The sequence below is a fragment of the Ambystoma mexicanum genome, chromosome 8 (assembly GCF_040938575.1).
Source record: "Ambystoma mexicanum isolate Mex_15411 chromosome 8, UKY_AmexF1_1, whole genome shotgun sequence".
In the NCBI taxonomy this organism is placed as follows: Eukaryota; Metazoa; Chordata; class Amphibia; order Caudata; family Ambystomatidae; genus Ambystoma; species Ambystoma mexicanum.
The window spans coordinates 644,406,077-644,429,316 of NC_090929.1; the positions used below are offsets into that span (position 1 = coordinate 644,406,077).

Genomic DNA, 23,240 nt, shown 5'->3' on the forward strand with positions numbered 1-23,240 from the left:
CGGGGCCTTCCTTATTTGGGCATGTACTTTCCCGCGAAACGCAGATGCTTTCGCGGGCTTCTACATGTCGTTTGTGTGCCTCCAGGGTGTGGGCTGGGATGTCTGGTCCCAATACACATCCTGGGTGCCAGAGAGTCTAGGGTGGTGTGAATGCCTGGGACCACCGTGGTCCGTGATTGGTCCACGTATGGTATGTGTGTTGATGAGCGTATCTCCCATTGGCTCCCCTCCGTTTTAGCGCGAAGGGAACCGTGGATAAGAGGGGGCTGGAAACACCACTACCATGTCGATCTCCTGAGTTCTCACGAACGAAGGAATACAGGAGCCAAGTATCCTGCAACCACGAGGCTGGACCGAGGAATCGCTGGTGACCCGCTGAAGGAACCCTCCTTTGCACTGCTGTCGTCCTGTGAAACCCTTTCCTCCTTGATCGAACCAGAAGGCCTGTACTGGTGCTTCGACCTTTGGAATAGCAGGAACAGCTATTCCCGGCGACTTCATCATCTCCTGCCAAGTAAGCCTTCGGAAGTGTCTCTGGGCCATCCAGTTGACTGACCAGCTTACAAGGGAGTCCTGCTCTGTTACCGCCGCCAGGTTGTGTTGTATTGCGAGTTCTTGTCACTCTCCCACGCTTCGTGCACTTGGCGTTCCCAGGTCTGAAGGGAGGAGTGTTCATTTGGCTCGAATACACACGGCCGCTCCGTTGTCCTGTGCGGCAACAACCTGTGCCGGTTTCGTCGATTGGGACGTCTTTTTGCTCTACACGACTAAAAGGCGTTCCCTGCTCTTCTGAACCTGCCAGCTGCTGAAACTAACGTGGAGAAGCCTGGGTCTGCTTGCTTCGGGGACCGGTGAGTAGTATATCTAGGATCTGGTCGCCCTCCTGCAGTATCCCATTGCTTTTCCCCGCTGTGTAAAAACAGCACCCTTTTGTCGTACTCGCGCTCTGCTTCTGCCCGCTGTGGAGGCTGCGCTTGAGTTGCGGAACCTGTTCTTCTTCTGCTGTGCACTAACCCGAACTGCCTGACTTCCTCCGAAGAGCTTCCCCTTTTGCCCGTTGGCACCGGCGTGGCAGGTACTTTGAGCATAAGGCTCCACTCTTCGCAGGGCTCGGACTTCCATCTAGTTAGGTGCCTATGAAGGCGAACTGAGTCGAAAGCATTATCGCACTGCCTGTTTTCCTTCCCTTTCAGGTGGACTACATATTTCGTGCTTTAAACGCTTGCGACTGTGTATTTGTATATATATTGTGTTGATATGGTATGTGTTGGTTTAATATTGTGATATTGTGCTTTTCTCGCTACGGTCATTATTTTAAAGGCCTTAAAATAAATGTGTATCTATTTTTGATATAACAACTGTTTGGAGTAGTTTGTTAGCGCTCTTGCTTTGTGTGCTCATTGAGAGCTTTCAGTCACCCTCAACCCTCTTGAGACCTAGTCTTGACCGCCGCGATCGCTACCTTGATTGGTCTGGCTTGTCCAGAGGTTACCCTGTTCCAAGTAATTAGGTTGGCCTTCTGAACTTCTGCGCCACCAGGACAGAGTTCAGAAATCCGTCTTAACACTTATCATCTTTCGGGCGTCAGTGATCTCCCACAAGTGCCTAAAAATAAAGCCAAAAAGTATAGTAGGGAAACAATAATGTTCAAAACCACCCAATACATTAGTCTTTCCATAGAGAGGTGGCACCACCAGAGGTGCCAACATTTTAGATCAGCCAGGATGGAGGTCTTGAGAAGGAAACTGAGAGAATGGAATGTGCTCATTGACTTGCATTGGGATGAGTGATACTTTAGGAGGTAGGAAGGAGGGACAAAGTAAAAATCTATGACAAAAAGAAGAAAATGTGGACAAAAAATGTAATGTGTCTTTTCACCTAAATAGGGAGGGATGGCACCACCACCTTCTATCTTATAAAAGTCCAACACCCCCACTGCATCCCGACAGCCCTAACCCATCATCTTGCTTAATTCTACTCTACTGTGGGTGTTCTTTCACCTTGGCATGGTAGTAGATGGCAACCCATTTGATGAACTTTCCAAGGGTTATGGCCCTTCACTGGGTGTCTGTAATGGAATACCTAGCACAAAAACGTTACCTGCGCTTAGTGTTCATCTCTGAGCTGATGGTTTTAGGCACTGTGCACTACCAGAAAAGTGGGGATTGTAGCATGTATGCCATGTTAAGTAGCTCATGAGTTACAATGTAAACAAAATGCTGTACAGTTTTCTGCAAACAGGGCCCTTTAAAAAGTGTATGCCCGAAGGAGTAGGAGTTACAAAAGATGCATACAAGTCTGGATTTTGATTGCTTCATAGAATAGCATCTTTAGTGCAGCTATCAGAACCTGGAACATATTTGCCCTCCCAAGTACAGTGAAATCAAAAATGTGGAATGTGTGTAAACCTTGCAAGAGGCAAGAGATGTTGTCTGGCACCCTGCAGGAGGCTAACACCTTCTTATCAGTGGGTCCCCTCAACCCAGAGCCATCCATCAGAAAATGTAAAGGAAATAAATGTAAAAAAAAATGTGGTCGCACAGCACAGTGCATTAAAAAAAAGAAATAACATTAGAAAATTCAGAAGTGTCATTTGCTAAGGAAGTGTTAGGGGAGTTGCCATGATCCAAAGAAACCCAAAAGGCACAGGAAATAATTTAAAAAGGCGTCCCAGGGCTGAGTAATAGGGGATGAGAGGTTGCTGTTAGGGGCGAATGCTGTCTCCCTTTTTAATCTGTTATGAGGCTAATAAATAGATCTTCAACAAAAAAAGGCGTCCCATACAGTTTTCAGAGAGGATTAAAAACTTTGCTGGTTATCACAAAGGACTGAAGTTAGGCACTATGATCTGCTATTGCACTTACTAAGCCTCTGCAGCGTGCTTGCGCAGACTGCAGTCACCTAGTTTTGAGGCTAATTGACACCGCAGGTGTACTTAATCTTTTGAACCCCTATTGCCTACAAAATTATCAATTAAGTTAACTATTAGTATTTTATTTTTCCAAACAAACACAAGTTGGTTGTTAATCTGGGTAGTTTGATGGATGAAAGGATTACCTCCAGCTGTCAAGTGAGTTCACAGAACCCCTTACTGACCAAGCCATAAGGCTAATTGCTACCCAAAAGTTAGCTTCCAACAAGAGTACATATAGTAGAGCATATTATCTCGCTGTTCATTTTGAATGTTTTTTTTTTTACTGTTGACAGTCATAGAAGCAAACGAAAGAAATGTAAAAAAAAATAAGCAAAATGCAAATAGGCGCCAAGGAGGTGAGTTTCAAACACAGCATGGATATTCCCGCTTCAGACGCGAGCATCCTACCCACTTCACAAACAACATTGGGTCTCATTAAAAGTTTGGCGGTGCGAGCAACAAGTGGCAGCAATTCGATTTCTGCTGCTTTTTTGGGCGGTTTCAGATTTTCTGCTACATTCACTGCACCGCCAAACTGCAAGTTTGGCCTTGAAGTGGATGATTTATCTGCAGCAATCGACAGATTTACCACAGCAGAATTACTGCTCACAGTAAATCCGCCAAAATTCCTATGAAGTCCTATTGACTGCAAAGAGTGGAGGATGACACCATCCCACTACTCGGAATCCCATGTCGACAGGACCTAGGGCCTCATTACACGGTAGGCGGTGAGCCATGGCGCTATTAGCGCCATGGCTCATGCCGGTAAAATACCGGCACCGCCTTGGCGGAAAGGGGATTTACCGCCCCATTCCAAGGTTGGAGGGGCAGTAAATCCCCCTTCCGCCATTGCCCTTCCCCATTTCTGCCCCATAGGGCTCTATGGGAATGGGGAAGGCGCTAATTACGGCACTGCAATTTTGCGGTGCCGTAATTAGCTCCGAGGTCCCTTAGCGGGTTGGATTTTAACGCCTGCAAAAAGCAGGCGTTAAATCCCCCAACCCGCAAAGGGACCTCGTAGTAAGGCGGTAGGGATTTACCGGTACCGGTATCTTACCGGTACCGGTAAATCCCTACCGCCATCCGTGTAATGAGGCCCCTAGTGTCGTTAATGGTAACTGATTCTGGTGGTAATTCGGGTATGACGTCCTTTCATCGCGGGATGAAATTTTGCTGGGTTTTTTGCCCGCGATTTTTATAATGGAAAAACTCATCAAATTTTTTAGGGGGGGTTAGAAAAATATATATATGGGGTGTGGGTGTTCGGGATGATAAAATAATTAAAGGGGAGTTTTTTCGTTATAATATCCAGGGGAAAAAAAACAGCGATGAAATGACAAGTAACCGCAATTCGGTGAATTACCACCAAACTCGCGATGAGGCCCATTGTAACTATGACTCCTTTAAAAGCATAGATAATTGACAACACATCACCATGCATCACTATGCATTCAGCTTGGAAATCATGGTATGCATAGGCAGCTCGTTTTCCATCAACACCACATCATGGAGAGAATCGAGAGGCACCGTTAGTTTCTCTTTAGGTCTATCTGCAATTGGGAAACATGAATAAATCTATCGGATGTCACTCAAACAGAGGCATATGCTATTGTATTGGGGCAAAGAGTGTATCATGTGTTGGCTGATATTCAAATGCCAATGAAAAGTAGCGTACTTGTGTTCGGGCATTTTGATTCAGGTAGCTCTGTCCCAGCATTCTGGCTCCACTAGTTGGATACTGGCAGGGGTGTTGCTAGGTCTGGAATAGATCCGGGGCTACGCTAATGTTGAGATTGTCGGGACTCGGGGCTAGCTAGCCTTTTGATTGTAGCTCCTGGGCTTCTATCTAGGGCTACAACCAAAAGACCCGGGGCTATAGCCCCCTCAGCCCCCCTAGCAACGCCTCTGGATACTGATATTCTGGCTCTTGGGCCTGTATTCTATGGTTTTGCCTGTGATTTTGTCCTTGGTACTTTCACTCAGATATCCCTAATCTGATATTTGCCCACGTTAGCTGTATCCTGGTAAGTTTTCTTTGGGCTGTCTCCTGCTATTGTGGCTCACTTAGCGATATGCACGTGTTTTCACTAGTAGAGCTAGCAGAGAGGTTAACCTCTGGTATGCCATTGGGATTCTGCTCTAGGGTACATGCTAGGGTGATTTTGTGTTGATAGATTATCATGGTCCTTTAGCCAAGTTGGACACGCCATGAGGCGTACCTGGTTTCCAGTAACTTTAACAAATAGAAAATAAAGAATGCATTTTCAACAAAAACAAAAACAACGTAAAAATACAGAATAAAAAAAATATACATATGCAGGGGTGGGGTAAGGGGGTAAAACTGGTGGGGAGGGGATTGGGATACGGTTTTAAACGTGGGGAAACGGGGGGATGCGGGACAACCCCCCCCATCCCTGACACAGAAAAAACAATCTGTATTTTTTGTTGTTTTTGTTTCAGTAAAATTGCATTCTTTATTTTGCGATTTGGTAAAACAACAAAGATCTCAGTGGAGGCTACTGTCTATATCTCTTCCTGTGATAGGGATTGTTTGTCAGGTAAACAATGGTTCATGATTCGCCATGATATTTTCACTGAAAATGTTGAAAATCAAAAAGTGTTTGGCGTGTTGCAACCTCAAGCTGGTCTTCGTATCTTCCGCTCTTCATTTTGGTGCCTGCGGGACATCCTTAGTGGGAACCAGTTTGTGGATTTAGTTCTGGACTGTTGTGGACAGTTACTGGGTTTGGCACATGGCTTTCTACCTTTTGTGGGCTACTTCAACAATCTCTTTGCAAATCTGCTAGTCCGATTCGATGATACAGAAACATTGGGCCTCATTATAACTCCGTCGGTAAAATAGCAGACTGCCACCGGAGGTGTGTTTTTTTTTCTTTTTCCGGCGCCTGGCTTTAGGGAATCACCGGGCATTACAGCCCTGGCGATCCGTGAAGCCAGGCACCGGAAAATGTAACTCCCCATTCCCATTCGAGTCCCATAGGACTCAATGGGAATGGGGAGGACGGAAGCACTGGCACCGTGTGCTAAAGTGCCGGTACTTCCGTCAAAGTCTGTGAGCGGCTGCCGTCCCACCTGCCAGGTCTCACATGGCGGGTGGGACGGCAGCCACTCACAGAACTCGGAGTGTGCCGGTCCGGTAACAACGGTGCCGGTACGCTGATCGACACTCGTAATGAGGCCCATTGTATTTTTTTATTTTGCTTTTTTGTAAAGCTGAGACCCTATCCTTGCAGCTCTCACTCAGAGCATTGTAAACACTAAAATAAAACCTACAGAGGCCAAAATAACACAATGAAATCAAGAGCCTAATTATAAAAACACTAAGACGGAATAATAAATCAACTTTGTCAACCCCTCCCCCCCATTTACCTGGCAGGCATCCTTGCCCCCGCTGCTGAAGCCAGCACAGATCATGTTGCTGGTGATGCGTCCTGAGTAGGAAGACGTGCTGTTACAACGCCACATTGCTACAATGGGTAGCTTGACGCTTCGCAGAGTGTCTGAGATCTTCCCGCCAACGGTGCTGGTGTAACCCCAACCGAAAACCTGGCAGAAATGTCCCTCGGTCACTGACCTCCCTGGCAAGGGAAGGGATATGAGCGAAACATATGCATTGTAGATCACCGGCCGGCTTAACTGAAAACAAAAGGAGATGGTATACTTAGACGCGAAGGATGAAACCTTGAGTGCAAGGAAGGTTGAGATGGAGTATAAGGGAAGGCGGTGGGGTACAGAGAAAAAGGTGGTTGAAACATGGTAGAAAGAATAATAAGAAAGACAGAAATGAAAAGGTGATAAAAAAATATGGGAAGACAGAATGACGGTAGACAATAGGAACACATTAAAGACATCTGAGCAGGAGGGAAGGACAAAATAAGGCCATCATAGCAAACTACATAAATAAGATTACAATTAAATCAAAGTGTATGACACCAAAAGCCTTAAACTTCGATGTAGCCTGCAGCATTCCTGTAACTCTTGATCACCCCCCTTGTCCATGGTGTTACCCAATTGCATAGCTTTTGAGTTCACAATGCCTGGCAGGAAACCTATCCATGATGTGTGCTCCAAGAATCCCTTTGGTTTTGGGAAGAAGGGTTACCCTATAGATCACTTTTACTCAGGTGTGCAACCTCGTCTTGTGGTCAGTGTGAGAGTACCAGGTTGCTGTCAGTTTTGGGGTTACTCCTAAGGGTGTAACCATAGGTGACGCCTACCAGCCACTTACTTACATTGCAGGTGACCGCAAACAGACACTGTTCGCTAGAAACGTTTGCTTGTGATTCAAGTAAAGCAAATATATATTACCTTGGCTCAGGCATGCCTTTTGTCTTGACCCACTTTGGGGGTGCTTTTCACTGTCTAGATTTCTCTATGGAATCAATCCCCTTTACCACCTGGAAGTCCTACAAGACCAAACACACTAAGGTTTAGTGAGGATGCCTGTGACTGGTTTGCCAGCATCATGTGTATTTTAATGCATGCCCCTAATGAGGGCATGAGACACCATCTCAGCCATAATCTCACATGGGACTGGCAGATTTCCATGATTGTTTTGGGGAAGTACTGGGACAATGCTGTGATAAGAAAACCTGCACAGAAGGCAGCAGAGGAGGTACAGGGCTGAATAAGTTGCAGAGCTTAGTTGGACCCTGAAGCCCTATTGAACTTTAGGGAACCTTTGCTAGAACAAATTTACTGGTGAACCTCTGGTGTGGTGCACACATCTTCCTCAGCATGGAGTGCTCAGATCATGGAGAGCTAATTTATTTGCTTTGGCCCCAGAAAGAGAACCTCAATCTTGTGGGTGTTGGCTGTCCAAGAACCCAGATTAGTCCAAAAATCATTACATAGAATTCCTCAGCAACACTTCTTCTTGATATATCTGGGAGTTATTATTTATCCTTGGACATCATTATTTAACTGAGCAAATTTTCATGGTGGCATTAGTTGTGTGAGTAAAGAGGGTTTTTAAATAAATGATAATACCTTTGGCTCGACTTTGATTTTTACAGAATGTGATAATCATGTTGCCCAGTATCTAATGCTATCTCACCCAATTTCATAGGAGCAGGATAGCTAAGAGCTTAGGAGTATCTGTTGTTAGTGTATCAATGCAGCTGCATGGTCCTGCATTGCTTAGGTTAGACACCCAGTAGAGGGTGTTCCCAGGCCCTAGACATTGTCCTCTACAACACCAATACTTGAAGCTGATGGTTGCCCAGTTTACCCAGAGGCCTGAAGAAAATGTCTGGCGATGCCCACCAAGCCAGGCCATGTCAAGGAAGCACCCCTAAAACAGTCTGAACATTAGGAAGGCTACACCACTCAAAGGAACCCCCTACTTGGGCCATTCCTGCAACAGATTACCTTATCCCACACCATAGAATATTTGGCTTTCAGGCCATACCAGAAGGTTTCCTCCATTTAAGGGAATTTGTGCTCAATCGCTCCTAACACCAAGAACCCTACCAAACAACAGGGAATCAGCCCCGCACCTGCTCCACCCTTACAGCAGAAATTCAAACTCACAACAATGGTTGTCCTCTCTCCCTTCCACTTACAGTCCCTAGGAACTTTAACCCACACCTCGGAATCTCCTTCACCAGTGCTCCGTTAAACCTGGAACCCTAATCCAGACAAAGGAATTCCCCAATAGACCCCCTGGCACATCTACTATACTCCCCACTAGAGATAGCAATATTCTATATATATGCCTCCCTTAACGCCAGAGGCGCTAAAGTAGACCATTCAATCACCTTGACAGTGGACACATCAGATACCAGAACGTCTACTTCGCACCAGGGAATGTCCAGAAAGCCTACTTCACACCAGGGGATGTTCTCCATAACGGCACCTGCCATTATGAACCAGATAACATGCGAATATGCTGTATATAGGCCATGTATCAATCTTGGAAAAGCACCCCAAAGCAGGAAATTCCCTGTATAGAGGCCGAACATAACAGCAGGAGCAATACCACAAACCAGGGAACCTCCCACACACAGACCACCCTAACAGCAGGAACCCTGCATGAGCCAGGATACTTTGCCATCATTTCAGTTGCCCCAGAACACCTACCCTACACCGTGGTGGCAATATCCTATACAACTCCCCCCTTTGGTATTGAATACCTACTCCTACACCAGAAAATTGAAAAGGAGCCTCCCTTGCACCAGCAACTACTACTCTGGACCAGCAAATCACGCACATGCAGGTAATTTACAGTATAATGTCAGGGACCTTATCACATCCTGAAATCTCCCACACACATTGCACAGCTGACCACCATGTAGTCCACAATATACCAAAGACACCAACAGTTCTAACTGAAACCAAGACATATCGTAGGTATTGTATGGAGGCTACCCAGAACATCAGAATGCCTACCCTATAGCATGGTATCCTCTTCACACAGGAAAACAATGACAGTGGAAACTAAACCCCATAAATATCCTATACAAAGGTTAGCCCTGTCACAAAGACCTTTCCCTCACCCGAGAAACCCCAGCCTACAGAAAAATCCTAACAGAAGAAACCGTACCCACACCAGGGAATCACCTTATCAACTGGATCCCCTGACAGCAGGAACTCAGCTGAGCACACACTGCCTTATACATGGAAATCCCTTCCATATAGAGCCCCTTGAACAAGAGTAACTCTTCACAAGGGAATGATGAGCACATAAGCTGTCCTTTTCACGAGGGACCTTGACTCTCACCAAAACATCTTTTGTAGAGCGGATCCTTGATATCAGGGCTTTGAAGAGAAGGGAGTAGGCCTGACACATTCCTCTGAATCACAAGACAAGAAGAAGCCCATTCTCTGCCACCGCAGAACCATTCTTTATGATCTCACCTTCAAATCCTCTGCATCTTTTACCAAATAATCAGCAATGACCCTTCATTTACACTTTCAGCATCATAAATTACTCCTTTTTTGTACTATCACAAGACCACAACCGACCTATCTTTTAAAATCTCAGGGCCAAAGCTGACTGGTGTGTGAACAGCATAGGCCCATGATCAACACATTATTTTACCATCAGAGGGTCAGGACCTTATAATTGAAATTGCAGGAGTTGACATAGACATCCTTTAACAACATGACAGAATTAGAACCACCTGCCCCATCGATTATCATCAGAGGATACACACTGAACACAAGGATTGCTTTGGCCTACCCTTTCGTACAAAACAATGAAATTAGACCTGGCCCTTCCCATCATTGAATCAAAACCAATTCAGCCTTTGACATCCCGTGGGCAGAGGTGGTCCATATTTACCATCAGAGATCCAGTGCTGATCCTACCTTTACCATCATCACAACAGAACCAGCCGAAAATGTGAACATCACAATCTGAGAACTGATCAATCCTTCGAATTGAAAGAGTCAGACCTAACTTGCACCGTATTACCTCAATCACAGTGCTCAACTCACACTTTATCATCATATGACCAGAAACGACCCATTTATTTATCCTCATTGGACGAGAACAAATCCATTGTTTACCATTAGGACCAGAACAGACGCATCATTTATCATTATAAGATCAGAACCTATCCACCCTTAGAATCAAAGGGCCAGTACCATGACACATGCTTTGCTAAAACTGGATTACAACAGGCATTCATTTATCATAAAAAGACCAGCACTAGCCTGTCCTAACACCTAGGTCCACACACCCTCCATTCCCCACCCTACCTGAGACTGGGTAATCTGATCTCCATGTTATCCTCCCGTGGTTGCTTGTATATCCCTTGCTGACACATTTCCTACGTTCCAATGCCCCTGCTGTTAGATCTGCGTTCCCTTGTTTCTCTGCTCCCCTCTGCATGTTCTTCCCCTTATGATTGTAAATCGCTCTGTTCCTTCTTGAAGCTAGGTCCGTGCTCAATAAATGTTCTAATAATAATAATAATTATCCATCACATGGACACAACCACAACCCATCAGTTACCAAAACAGCATCAGAACTGAGAAATATGTCATGATCACAGGACCAGAACTTTAGCATCATTGGCCCAGAACTGATCAGTCAATCTCTTTGACAGCAAGGCAGGTGGAACATTGTCGGTTGCACCTAATTTGGGAGGGATGATGATTCCAAGACAGAGAAGGGATGTGCACATGTCTCCATACAGTGGCAATTACCTTTATTAGCATGATGTCAGCATTCCTGGAGACAGAGTTGTAATCTGGATGGGCCACCATAAGAGCTGGACGGAAGATCTGCTCTGTGCCTTCGAAGGTGGAAAGGGAATGCTCGCCGGCCACAATCAACATTTGCTCCAGTCTGTCAGAATTGGATATCACAAAATGAGATCATCGGTATAAGGTGCACATTGTATCTAAGCAGGCAATGCACACCTCCTGAGCGCGCACACACACCTTTGAATTCCATGAATCATAATCCCTTAATCAGGAACAAATCTCAACCAAACACATGCTTTGAAAGCAAATACCAAACCTATATAGATGGGTGAAGCTTTTATTGTGTTCTTCGTGTTGATAGTGACATTTCTGAGAGAGATTTGGGTTGGTGAAGAACCCATCAGAGTTCCCAAATCTCTAGCACGGATTTAGGGAAATTCAGAACATTTTCCTGTCGGACAGAGATGGCCATCATCAGACGCAAATCATAATCTATGAACCTCGGATCAAAAATTCAAACAATTTGGCACTGACATTTTCCTCTATATTTAATTTATTCTGATGTCCTGGTCATTTGGGAGTTTGGTTTGGCTACAGGAAAGGAAGACAACGTTGGCCTAAAGCATAAGAAAACTTGCAAAAGGAGGAAAAAAGAAGAAAGAACAAACGATGGAAATAGAAGAAGAGAAGAGTAGAGAGCAAGGAAGGAATGGGGAAAAAAAGAACCGACGAGCCACAGGTGTGGGGGCAGGTAGGGTGGTGGCAAGAGACAGGAGGAGCATTGCACAGGAAAGAGCAGGAGAGAAGAGGAATGATGTTATAAAACATAGAGATTTTTTTTGTCTAGTTTAGTGCCTTTTTGTTGTTGTTGGGTAGTGCCCGTCTTTTTTCCGTGTTGCCAGGTGTTACCTGTATTCTTCATATAGAGCTGGATTGCTGGGTTGATGCCCTGCTGAGTTCTTACACCTGCCCCTCTCTTTGTAGTCCCACCACTTCACTTCCCTTTTCAGCATTTTAGTAGTTTTTCCCAAGCCCTATATTGCCTCCACCTGCCTCATTAATGATGGCAGGTGTCCATATGATAAGAATATATAAACAGGTATATACACCTGGACACATAAAGGACTCTGACTCCAGCTAGACAAAGTAAATCAATTGCCTACTGCATCGTTTTTATTTGAAGCATAGAATTTGCCGAATTAACTCCCCTCCTAATGTCTTTCCTACAAATGACACTATCTTCCTCCACCAATACAAAGCGTGGGCCTCAAGTCGAGAGCAATGCGAATGCCTTCCAAATGAGGGACACTTGTATCCAGTGTGAAGGATGCTCTACGCCTCTGTGGGGGATAAAGTCTCTGGACATGGATGGGGAAACCAGTCGCACACAGCCCTCTGAAGGAGGAGAAGTAGGACAGTGGGCACAGATCCCGCCACATTTGAACCGGAAGTGGCAATCAACAACTGTCTAACATGATGAATACACCTTAGAGGGTCACACCACTTTGCTCTTCACTTCTCCATTTCTCCTCCAGTCTCTGTTCCTTCCATCCTTCATTCGTATATACTTTCCTCCCAATGGCTCCTTTCTCTCGTGTTTAGCTCTTAACTAGCCTTGCGAGCAGGCCCCTGCAGATTGCGTGCTGCTGCACATTGTGTGTCATGCTCAGTGCACTAATCATGACTGATAGCTGTGTGTACAACACACAAGGAACCCATCTGCTGTCTTCCCACCCAGGCTTTTCTAGCACCAGGGAAGCTTCTCCAAAATGTGAGGACAGTAATCTTGAGAACATTACCTGGCAGGGGAGTAGTGTGTGCTTAGTGTGAGGACTTGTCACATTGTGGACCATGCGATGATAGTGTCCAACAGCACGTAATCGAAAACCATTTTTGTATGAAAAAGTGTGCCTGGGTTCAAAATTGTAAATACAATGTATCCAGTATAGAAGCTTTATCGTGCTTGAATATCCACACAGTAATTAGCTCATCTGGTGGTGTGGCATATTATGTAAAAGTAAGAGCTTCCAATTGGATAAATCCACATATACCAACGCATAGTTGTTGTTTGGCTTCCTACCTATATACATGTGATTCATTTACAGACTTAGGGCCTGATTCATGGAAATCTGCGCATATACCCCGCAAAGCCTGTGCGCCGAGATTGACCCTGTGCGCATAAGGAAAAATCCGCGCATTTATGGAATTCTTCTTGCAAAGTAGGCCTATACGCAAGCCGCGGCTGGAAAGATCCTGTCATGCCCCACGCAAAGCAAAAACATCCACATACACCTACCTTTGTGGGCTCCCCGTGTGCGAAACACACACAAACATCATGAAAAGTGCCTGGGGACCCCCACAACCAGGCCAGCACCACAGCGGCACTGTGCGGGATCCCCCGTAGCTGTAAACTGCACCCGAGAAAATGCTTACAGTTTCCCAAAACTCATGTCATATTCCAGTCAAACTGCATGCAAACCTATGTAAACCATCCCTGCACCCAGCTACACTGCATACGCGCAACCCCAAAGTCCGATTGAAACTCCATCTGCGTGGGGGGCGCTATTGCGCACGACGTCGATGGCCGCCTGAAGGCAGAGCTCCGGCCCGTAACATATCCTATCATAAAATTAATCAATTTCGTGGCCACCTACACGCCAATAAACATCTGTTATCGGCAGCGGAAGACCTGCGGCATCATTCCACCGATTTCCCTGCAGAAAGTCTGGCTCAATCCTGAGATATCGGACTGGAAACCTACACCGTGAGCCCGGCGGCGACATACCCGGACCACAGTTCCGGAGAAATCAAGCGACAGCCAGAGGCGTCAGCTCGCCTACAGGCCAGAGAGGGGAGGAGCCGCGCTGCGTGCCTTTTTGCTGCCGGGTGCCTTCCTGATACACTTCGGAGTTGCCGGTGAATATATCCTGCTGGCCCCCCGGTTCTCCTCCCGGGTGTACACCGCAAGCCCGGTCCAGATGGTACATTACTCTTTTTCAGCCGTTGCTGCCCCGCGAGCTGATCCTTAAACTGATAACTGAGTCGGACCTTGCCAACGGCGGCGTGCCAGCTGCGTTCGCTCGTTGGGGCCTGCTGATAACATCATAAGGTGGGTGCCCTTGCCGTGGCTCCTCCCAGGCCGCTCTGGCACATTTCCTCCACACATACCTGCCACGCAAGAGGTGTTGCCCTCGCCTCCCCGAATGCCCACAAACTACGCTGATGATTGAGCCACACGCCTAAGTGTCGGCGATCGCTGACCACCGACTACCACTGGGCACCAGAACGTGCGCGGACACAACCCAACAGATTTAATTTATGGGCCGCAGCGAAAAGAAAAGTATGGGCCCCAAGAAAACTGGTCCGATGGACTCCTTTTCCAGCTTCCAGCCGCATGGGTCTGCCGAAGCACCCACTGAGCCCCCGGGCGGCCAACCGAAATCTCCAAAGAACAAGAGAGTGGACAAACTATTATCGATGGTCCAGAGTGGATCCCTGGCGGTTAACAGCAAACGGGACGATATAGGGGCCACGATCAGCTCTCTGAAGGCAAGGGTTGTTAAGTAAAGTCCATGCACTACGGAGGCAGAGAATAGAATTGGAGTCAACGAGGACTCGATAGCACAACACAGCCGCGATATCGCCCAGTTAAAGGGTGACCTGCAGAAAACCCTGAGTAAGTGCGAGGACTTGGAATCTCGTTCCAGGAGAAACAACATCCGTCTGGTCGGGGTAGCTGAATCCTTTGGAAAAGGTTCCATGGAACGCCAGGTGGAAAACCTCCTGAAATCCCTCTTGGGCCCGATGCTTTCTCCGATCACTTCCTCGTGGAGCAGGACCATCGCACCCTGGCTCGCCCTCCTAAGCCTGGAGCACCGCTCGGCACGATCATTGCCCGACTCCGGAATTATAGAGACAGAGACGCTATCCTGAGCCTCTCCAGGGAAAAAGGCTCTCTACATTATGAAGACAACAGGATACACATATATCCGGATTTTTGAACTAATGTGCAAACGCTCAAGAGGTCCTACGTACCGGTCAAAAGACAGCTGAGGCTACGGCAGATCCCATGTGCACTTGTCTTCCCGGCTAAAATGCGCATCCAACACGGAGGCCGAGCACACTTTTTTGAGAATCCTATGGAGGCCATGATGTATGTCGAGGCCTCCATCCCACTTCCCCCGGGGAACGGGGAGACTAAGCGCAACTTGCCGCCCCGGCCGGTGGTGGAACCGGAGGACCATGCTGGCTGATAAGACTTACTCCGCACTGCCTTGCCACAAGTTCAATAACCCGTTGACGGCAAGGTGGTCCTGTCCACCATATGTTTTCGTAGGGCCGTGAGCCCCCCATGGTGGTCGGTCACGTGAGTACCGCTCACACCCCCAGGAGACTTCCCAAGTTACGGTTGATGGGATACATCATCGGGTTGAGGTTGATGATGCGGGTGGGGTTGGCGTGGGACACAGGTTAAAGTTTGTCCTGGTGTTATCCCAGGCATGGTTGGGGATGTTACAAAGTTAAAATCAGGGGACTATTTTCCAGCAGGACTCTTACATCATTTAAGACAATGGCGCCGTACTTGGCAAATGCTCCTTCCGATAGGCAACTATGGTGCAGACTAAAAGTGGCTTAAGCATTAGACTACTCTCCTGGAACATTCGGGGTCTCAATAATCCAGTCAAGGCAAGGAAAATTGCCACAAACATTACACGCCACAACCCCCACATCCTTCTGATACAGGAAACACATGCACTGGGGAGTATCAATACCAAATTCTTCCCACGATAGGGTCCTTATAGGTACTTCACAGAGTATTCCGCACAGTCCAGGGGAGTCCTGACACTTATGCATTCCAAGCTATGCTTCAGGTATCTTTCTAGTAAGATAGACCCTCTGGGTAGATACGTGTTGGTATGGGGGAGGTGGTGGGACAGCAAATATTACTGATTAACACATTCGGTCCTAATATAGATGATCCGCTATTTTAATGCACAATCGTTGATATGCTGTCCACATCGGGAGAGGCGCAAATAATATGGGGTGGGGATTTTAATATGATACTTGATCACTCCCTGGATCACTCATCTACCTCCCCCAGGGCCCCGTCCAAAGTGGCACTTACTGTTAGACAGATGATGGAACAGACCGATATAATTGACGCATGGCGCACATTACATCCATATGAAAGGAAATTCACTTTCTACTCTTCTGTTCACGACTCCCTCTCCCGTATAGATTATTGGTTCATTAGTGCATCCCTCTCTGGGGCGATCACTGACTGTGCAATACACCCCCGCATGCTCTCAGACCACTCGTCGATAACACTAGACATCAGCCTAGATGACTCCTCACCTCCGGTTAAAAGGTGGAGAATGCCCTCTGCGATCCTTAGAGACCCCAATATCTGAGAGACACTACATATTGAAATTGAGGAATTCCTGGAGTTGAACGAGGGTTTCGGTGAGCACCTATGCTACCCTATGGGAGACATTCAAAGTTTGGATTTGGGGTACTATACTGGGTAAGTTTACGGGTATGCTGAAAGCAGTGAGAAGGAAACTGGGTGTGGCCGAAGCCACAATAGACGCATTACAGGCGGAATATAGCGCCACATTGAACAAGGAAACCCTATCTAAGATTCACGCTTCCCTTAAGGAATTCAATGAGCTAGCCAACAGGGAAGTCTTATACATGGCTGCCCCGGCTAAGGCTCGTAGGTACGGGGAGAGCAATAGAGCGGGGAGGTTTCTGGCTAACATGCTTAGAACAGACAGGCACCTTAACCCAATCGCTAGTATCCAAAACCCGGCTGGGGTCACGGTCAATAAAGAAAAGGACATTAACTCTACTTTTGCTGATTTCTACTCTGCTCTGTACTCTGATCATGATGTTAAAACCAGGGAAGACACGTTCAGGTACCTAGACTCCCTCGATCCCCCAACACTTACCCAAACGACACGGCGGTCAGGCTCAGACGGCCTGACCGCCGAACAGTATAAAGAATTCCATGGTGAGCTGGCCCCACTATTATTGAAAGTGTGGGAAGAGGCTATGAATCGTGGTATCCTTCCAGACTCGATGCGTGAAGCAGTCATTACGGTCCTCCTGAAGCCACGCAGACCAGCACAGGATATGGCCTCTTACAGGCCCCTTTCCCTAATCAACACTGATGCGAAAATATCAGTGCTGACCACCAGACTCCTGCCATACATGCCAATCCTGGTCCACCATGACCAAGCTGGCTTTATACCAACGTGATCTTCAGCTTTAAACCTGAGACAATTATTTAATGTCCTGGCGCAAATAGATCCGGAGGCAAAAGCGGCTGTAGTGGCCCTAGATGCCGAAAAGGCCTTAGATTCCGTCTCCTGGACATACCTTTTCCTGGTACTCGAGAGGTTTGGACTTGGGCCATATTTTATTAAATGCGTCCGGCTGCTATATACCCAACCATCTGCCAAGGTCCTAACTAATAACACCCTGTCGCCTTCTTTCCAATTACACAGAGGAACCAGACAGGGCTGTCCTTTCTCGCCCATTCTCTTTCCACTCACTATTGAACCGATGGCGGAATACATCTGTCAGCACCACTCGCACAGAGGTCTCAAGATGACTGGCCCTCCCCAAATTATATCACTGTACGCGGATGATAGGTTGTTATATGTCCGGGACCCACATGAGAATGTGCAACACATTATGGCTGATATCCACGAGTTCTCGGAATATTCAGTATATAAAATCAATGTCCCAAAATCTGAAATATTTCCTTTGACCCCTAGTACAGGTGACCTATCTCATATTACGGGGTTTAAGCCTGCCCCCACGCAGGTAAGATACCTGGGAATCATGGTGGCCAGAGATGGACAGCTGCTGTACTCGCACAATCATGGCGACTTACTTCTCACCCTTACGACCAAGCTCCAACTATGGGCTAATCTCCCTCTGTCCTTATATGGCCGAGTGGCCCTACTTAAAATGGTAGTTCTACCCAAACTCTTATATTACTGCAACAACATCCCGATTTGGCCTGGTAAACCCTTTTTTGCGAAACATAAATCATTGGCGTCTTCCTTTATTTGGAACGGGAAAACTGCTAGACTGGGCTGGGACAAGATGGTGGAGCCATACTCACAGGGCGGGATTGCGGCATCTGATTTTGAATTATACTGTATAGCAGCAGAGGCACAATTTGTGAAACATTGGTTTGACCCCAAAGACACAGCCCCACACATTCTTCTTGAAAAGCATGCAGTCCGCCCTAACGATATACGATCAGTCCTCCTGAACCCCACTTATGGCAACATCTGCCCATTCGACCCGGTATACACCACAACATGAGCTTAGTCCAGGATCTACAGGAGAATTGGCCTGGAGATCCCCTATGAGCCAGATATACCCCTGTGGAACTTCTCTAGTATTTCCCCGACCTTTGACAAGGCCCTTCAGCGTACCTGGGACCCAAATAACTTTTCAGGATGCGAGACATGTTCCCCGATGGCATGTTTTGTGAACTCACAGATTTCCTGGGTGCAGTGGGGGGTGGCCAGCTTAAGCGCCTTCAATACTATCATATGAGAACAGCTTTTGCTGCTAAATGGCCTTCCTTCCCGGCAGAACTCCAGACACACGAATGCATTAGAACTGTGGTGACGACGGATGGTCATAATAAGGGAGTCTCGTCGCTATACACCTTGGTGCAAACAAATTCCCTGTCACAAAACACTATTAGAGAAACCTGGCAACGGGATGTGGGTACCCAGATAGATGACGTGAAATGGGCCCGATATTGTCAACTCAACAAATCGGTCTCTATGAACTCAGGACTCCGACTGATTCAATTTAAAAATTGAATCAGTTACATTACTCCCCGGCTAGGCTGGCTAAGTTTGTGGAGGGTTGCACAGGGACATGTTCGAAATGTGGCGCCCCCGATGCTGGAGCATACCATATGTACTGGTCGTGCCCTGTTGTTGTGGACATTTGGCGAGAAGTGGCTAAATACCTGTTTGGTGACATTGGAAAGGTGAAGGAAACTACAAGAAGGTTCTTTAATATCTCATGTGTTATTGCCAAACGCTGCATCCTTAAATGTTGAAAATCCGTCGCAGGGCCTACCCGATCCAACTTCCTGAAAGAATTATGTATGGCGAATGACGATTAGGAACTTTTTGTCTTATTAGTCCCGACGCCCTGTCCTCCCAAAGATATATGGTCGCTGTTACGTCAGTACCTGTGTGATCTGATGTCTGATGCGGATGTAACACCTACTCCGTCACCTTAGGTGACGATGCCTGCCTCATTGCCATAGATATATGTCATTGTCGAAATTATGCTCACATATGTCACCCTGCTTATGAGAATTGTCTTGCTGTGAACCGTTACCTTAATAAACAAAGTTTAAAAAGAAAAAAACCTCCATCTGCGTGTATGCACCCCTAAATCCGACATGCAAACTGACCTCCACACTGCAAATTCTCTGCGCAAGTGTCTGTATGCCTGCCTTCAGGTGGCGGAAAGATCGAGACCTTTGAAGGGGCATTTCACAGGCGATAGGTTGCGCAGTCCATGAATACGCTTTGCTGTGCGCATATGTAGGAGTTCTATGGACTGCCTGCGGCCCGTCGTTCGTAACGCCCACTTTTTGCCTTGTTCTTCCTCGTTATCAATGTTCCACCCCCCTACTCCGTTCCCATGTGCAGGCCATGCCCACCCCTTGCGTGGAGTCTCGCACAAGGCACTCTGCCACTCAAAGAGCCGTGCCGAGCATGCGCTTAGTCCACGCAAATTACGAAAAAGCACTGCACACACGATTCCATGAATCGACGGAGTTTCGCGTCCTGTTTGGTGTGCAATGTCCCTATTTCCCGCACATAATTTTCAATGAATTAGGCCCTGAGAGTGCAACAATCTAGATATATCTTATATACTTCAATTTGTTTATACATTTCTTACAGCACAGTTGTCATATTTGGCACACCCATATGTTCTACTTTTCATATATTAGGCAAACATTTAACATTAACCACATATAAAGACAACATTCTGAGTGTTTGATGGACTCGAGGTGGGGTCTTTATGGATAGAATTCCAATACTTATAGCTTCTTTCTCCATTTTGTCTTGATTTTTGGTTGAAACTCCTTAAATCCGGCCAGTAGAGTCATGGTATGGTATGTAGATTTCCACGGCTAACAAGGACATGTTTAAAAGCATTGCAAAAAAACACATGTTTTCTAAATGTTCTGGATCCTTCCGGAGACTCTAGGCATGATCCACAGAATAGGCAACTATGTCACTAGTATCTTCCCTTGGCTCCCCTAGTTGTAGACATGGTCGAGCAAGATAAAGCAATAACATGTGATCAGGTTAGCTGTCTAGAGAGGGAAGATATATTATTGGCATGTAGTGTAACGTGATCTTCTGTAGCTCAGTACTGCCATTGTGGGAGGCTTGTTGCAGTTGTTAGGGAGGACTCCAAGGTATGCCAGAGTGATGCTGGGGGTCCGCGGACTCGGGGGGCCTAACTCCACCGCGCCCCAGAATAAACAGAGGACTCAGTCAGACGGCAAGTACAAACTGTTGTTTATTGCAAATAAAACCAACAGGGATCGATAAAAGAACACAGAAAGATTCCGGTACCTCACAATGCCTCCTGGCTCGCAGGCCAGTTTCACTCCAAAATTGCCTCATTACCCCGTCATCACTTGGGCCCTTCTCCAAAAAAACGATCATTGTGAGGGAATGGATATTGAGGCCTCTATTACCTACATGGCTACCTCTAGAAGTTATTCTCCTGGCCCTTGCATGTCTGTTGGCTGGCCTGTCCTATCACCAATTCACCATCTATTACATTGTTGCAGAGTAGTGAGCTTACCATTGGTTCTTGTCTGTCACTATGCACCCTTGTAATACTAAACTGTGATTGGTTGAGCTGATCCCCCCACGTCTGGAACTCAAACAAGTTCTCAGCCCGCTGTGTACCTTTTCAAGGTTATGTGAACCATTTCCGCCACAGAAGACTGTCCATTGTTTCATTCAGCTGTACTACGTGTTTGGAGACCACAAAATAGAGCTCTGCAGCTCCTAATTATGAGGATTTATTCAGTTTCTCTGCAGTTGGTCCATTTGTCGTCTGGGGATTGGAATGTGTTTTCATATCTCTGACCTTGGCTGTGGGCCTGTCTCACATGTCTTGCTCTCTGTGCAGTATCCTGCTCAGTGGCTTGTTGCCTGCTGTAATTTTCCTAAACCTTATAAGGTGGTTACAACATTATCCATAGTATGCTATGTTCCCTATAGGTTAGTTATACGTGGTTCAATCAGGTTCCATATACATATACGCTCCTGTATGGCCACGTGACTATTGGCGTTAAGCATCAGCAAGCTCGCTCAGGATCTTTTGTGCCTTGCAGTTCTCCGTTACTTCATTTGGCTAATGACAAAATAATAAAAGCATTGACAGTATGTATATGTATCTGTCCTCTAGCTATAGAACTGTGCTCTCATGTTCTTCATGTATTTGAGTGTATGTTTATGTGCAGACCGCATGCGTGCTTTGTGTCTAACGCTTCTATGTCATAGTGTCACAAATGATGTCAGTAACTGTTACGCACACCTGGTCTCAGCGGAGGCGTTGGGCCACAGTTGCTGCCCTCCCTAAACTTGAATCAAACCCTTAAGGCTTCTCCCTCAGTAGAAAAGTTGTTTGCAGTTATACATGGTGATACTGTTCCTGCATGGAGATAAGAGTGTGTGAGTGCACCAATATGTGATTGTTGTACCTCTCAAACCCTTCAATCCAAAGTACGGTTTCTGTGAGCATATGCCGGCCCATAAAGCTCACCTGTGAATTATGGAAGATAAGTTCTCCCTCCTGCTACTTCTGGCAAGGGCATGTCAAATGGGATCTAGTTCCTTCACTGATCCCTGATAAGGATTAGTCCAGTTCAGCTGCGGCTATGCTTCTCCTTATGATTGGTAAGTCTTTCTTGAGCTCTTGTGATTTTGTTCATTCTGTTTAATGTCTTTATATGTTGCTCCTATTTATGCCCGCATAATGTCTCTCTTCTCTTTTCTTCCCTTAGATGGAAATGCGGCCTCAATGCAGCTGTGAGACGCGAGACACGGCCGGATGGAAGATGGATGCTACTGCAATGTTCGACAGCAGGTAAGTGATGGTTTAAGGAAAAGCATGAATTATGGTAAAGCGCATCCTTAAACTGGCAGTTTTTTCGATGTCTAACCTTGTCTTCTGTTTTTCCTTGCAGGCGCAGCTGTCGCCGATGGAGCGTGTCATGCTGCGTGCCAAGATGAAGATTTCGGCGTTCAGGAAAGTGTAAAGATGAATACTTGGTTCGCCGAAGAGATGTACAGGTAAGAACAGCTCCCTCCAGTTGGTAAGTATGTTGGCAGGAAGCAGTATGTCCAGGAAGCAGGATCTTCAAAGGTGAGTCTGACCTCAGGCGACGGTGAGCGTTACGCTGCTTGCAAGTACAGAATAACGCAAAGCGTCTGTCTTGAGGATCGGGGCAGTTTATATAGCTGAGATCATGAGCACACCCATTAGGGACGGCTTGCCAGCCACACCCTGCCACTCCTAGAGAGTGAGCACGTGCGAAGGCAATCCATTAGCCGCCACACCCAAGAATACACTTGGGGCTGCTTAATGGATGGAATGTTCAAGGTTAATGCACCCTGCTTAATGGATGGAATGTTCAAGGTTAATGCATCTGAAGTGCTATGTCCATAATAAAAGCTTTTTGGTGTTAAATGGATGTTCTTTTTACTTTTGTTCATGAGCCTGGTGCCAAAGGCGCCAGGACGGTGTCCACCCAGGTCTCCCGTGCATGCGACCCGCGCATGCCTGTGCCCCTGACTTCATGACCATGACAGTAACATGTCTTCTTGGTGCTTAGTCGAGGCTGTCCATTAGGGTATTTCCATCCATGATATCTGTTTCTTCTCCGATACCTGTGAAGATATGTACTGGGTTCAGTCTGTATGGTTGGCTGAGAAGGTACCTTTCAGTGTACTTGTCGATTATTGGTGCACTCGGGATTCGGGCAACATAAGATGAATGGTTGCAAGCGTTTCTACCTTTTCATCCTGGCCATAACTTGGGGGCACAGAGGGGTGGTCTGAGGACTCCC

General features: G+C 46.7%; 1 protein-coding gene across 1 annotated transcript in view; it reads right to left on the bottom strand.

The window, feature by feature from the left end:
* LOC138473640 (trypsin-3-like) overlaps positions 1 to 23,240 on the bottom strand; it is a 309,853-nt gene that overhangs the window by 83,446 nt on the left and 203,167 nt on the right. Inside the window, exons 3-4 of the mRNA XM_069612171.1 lie at positions 11,090 to 11,231; positions 6,305 to 6,571 (exon numbers count right to left, since the gene is read on the bottom strand). Of these exons, the coding sequence (XP_069468272.1) occupies positions 6,305 to 6,571; positions 11,090 to 11,231 (409 nt within the window). The remainder of the gene's footprint in view (positions 1 to 6,304; positions 6,572 to 11,089; positions 11,232 to 23,240) is intronic.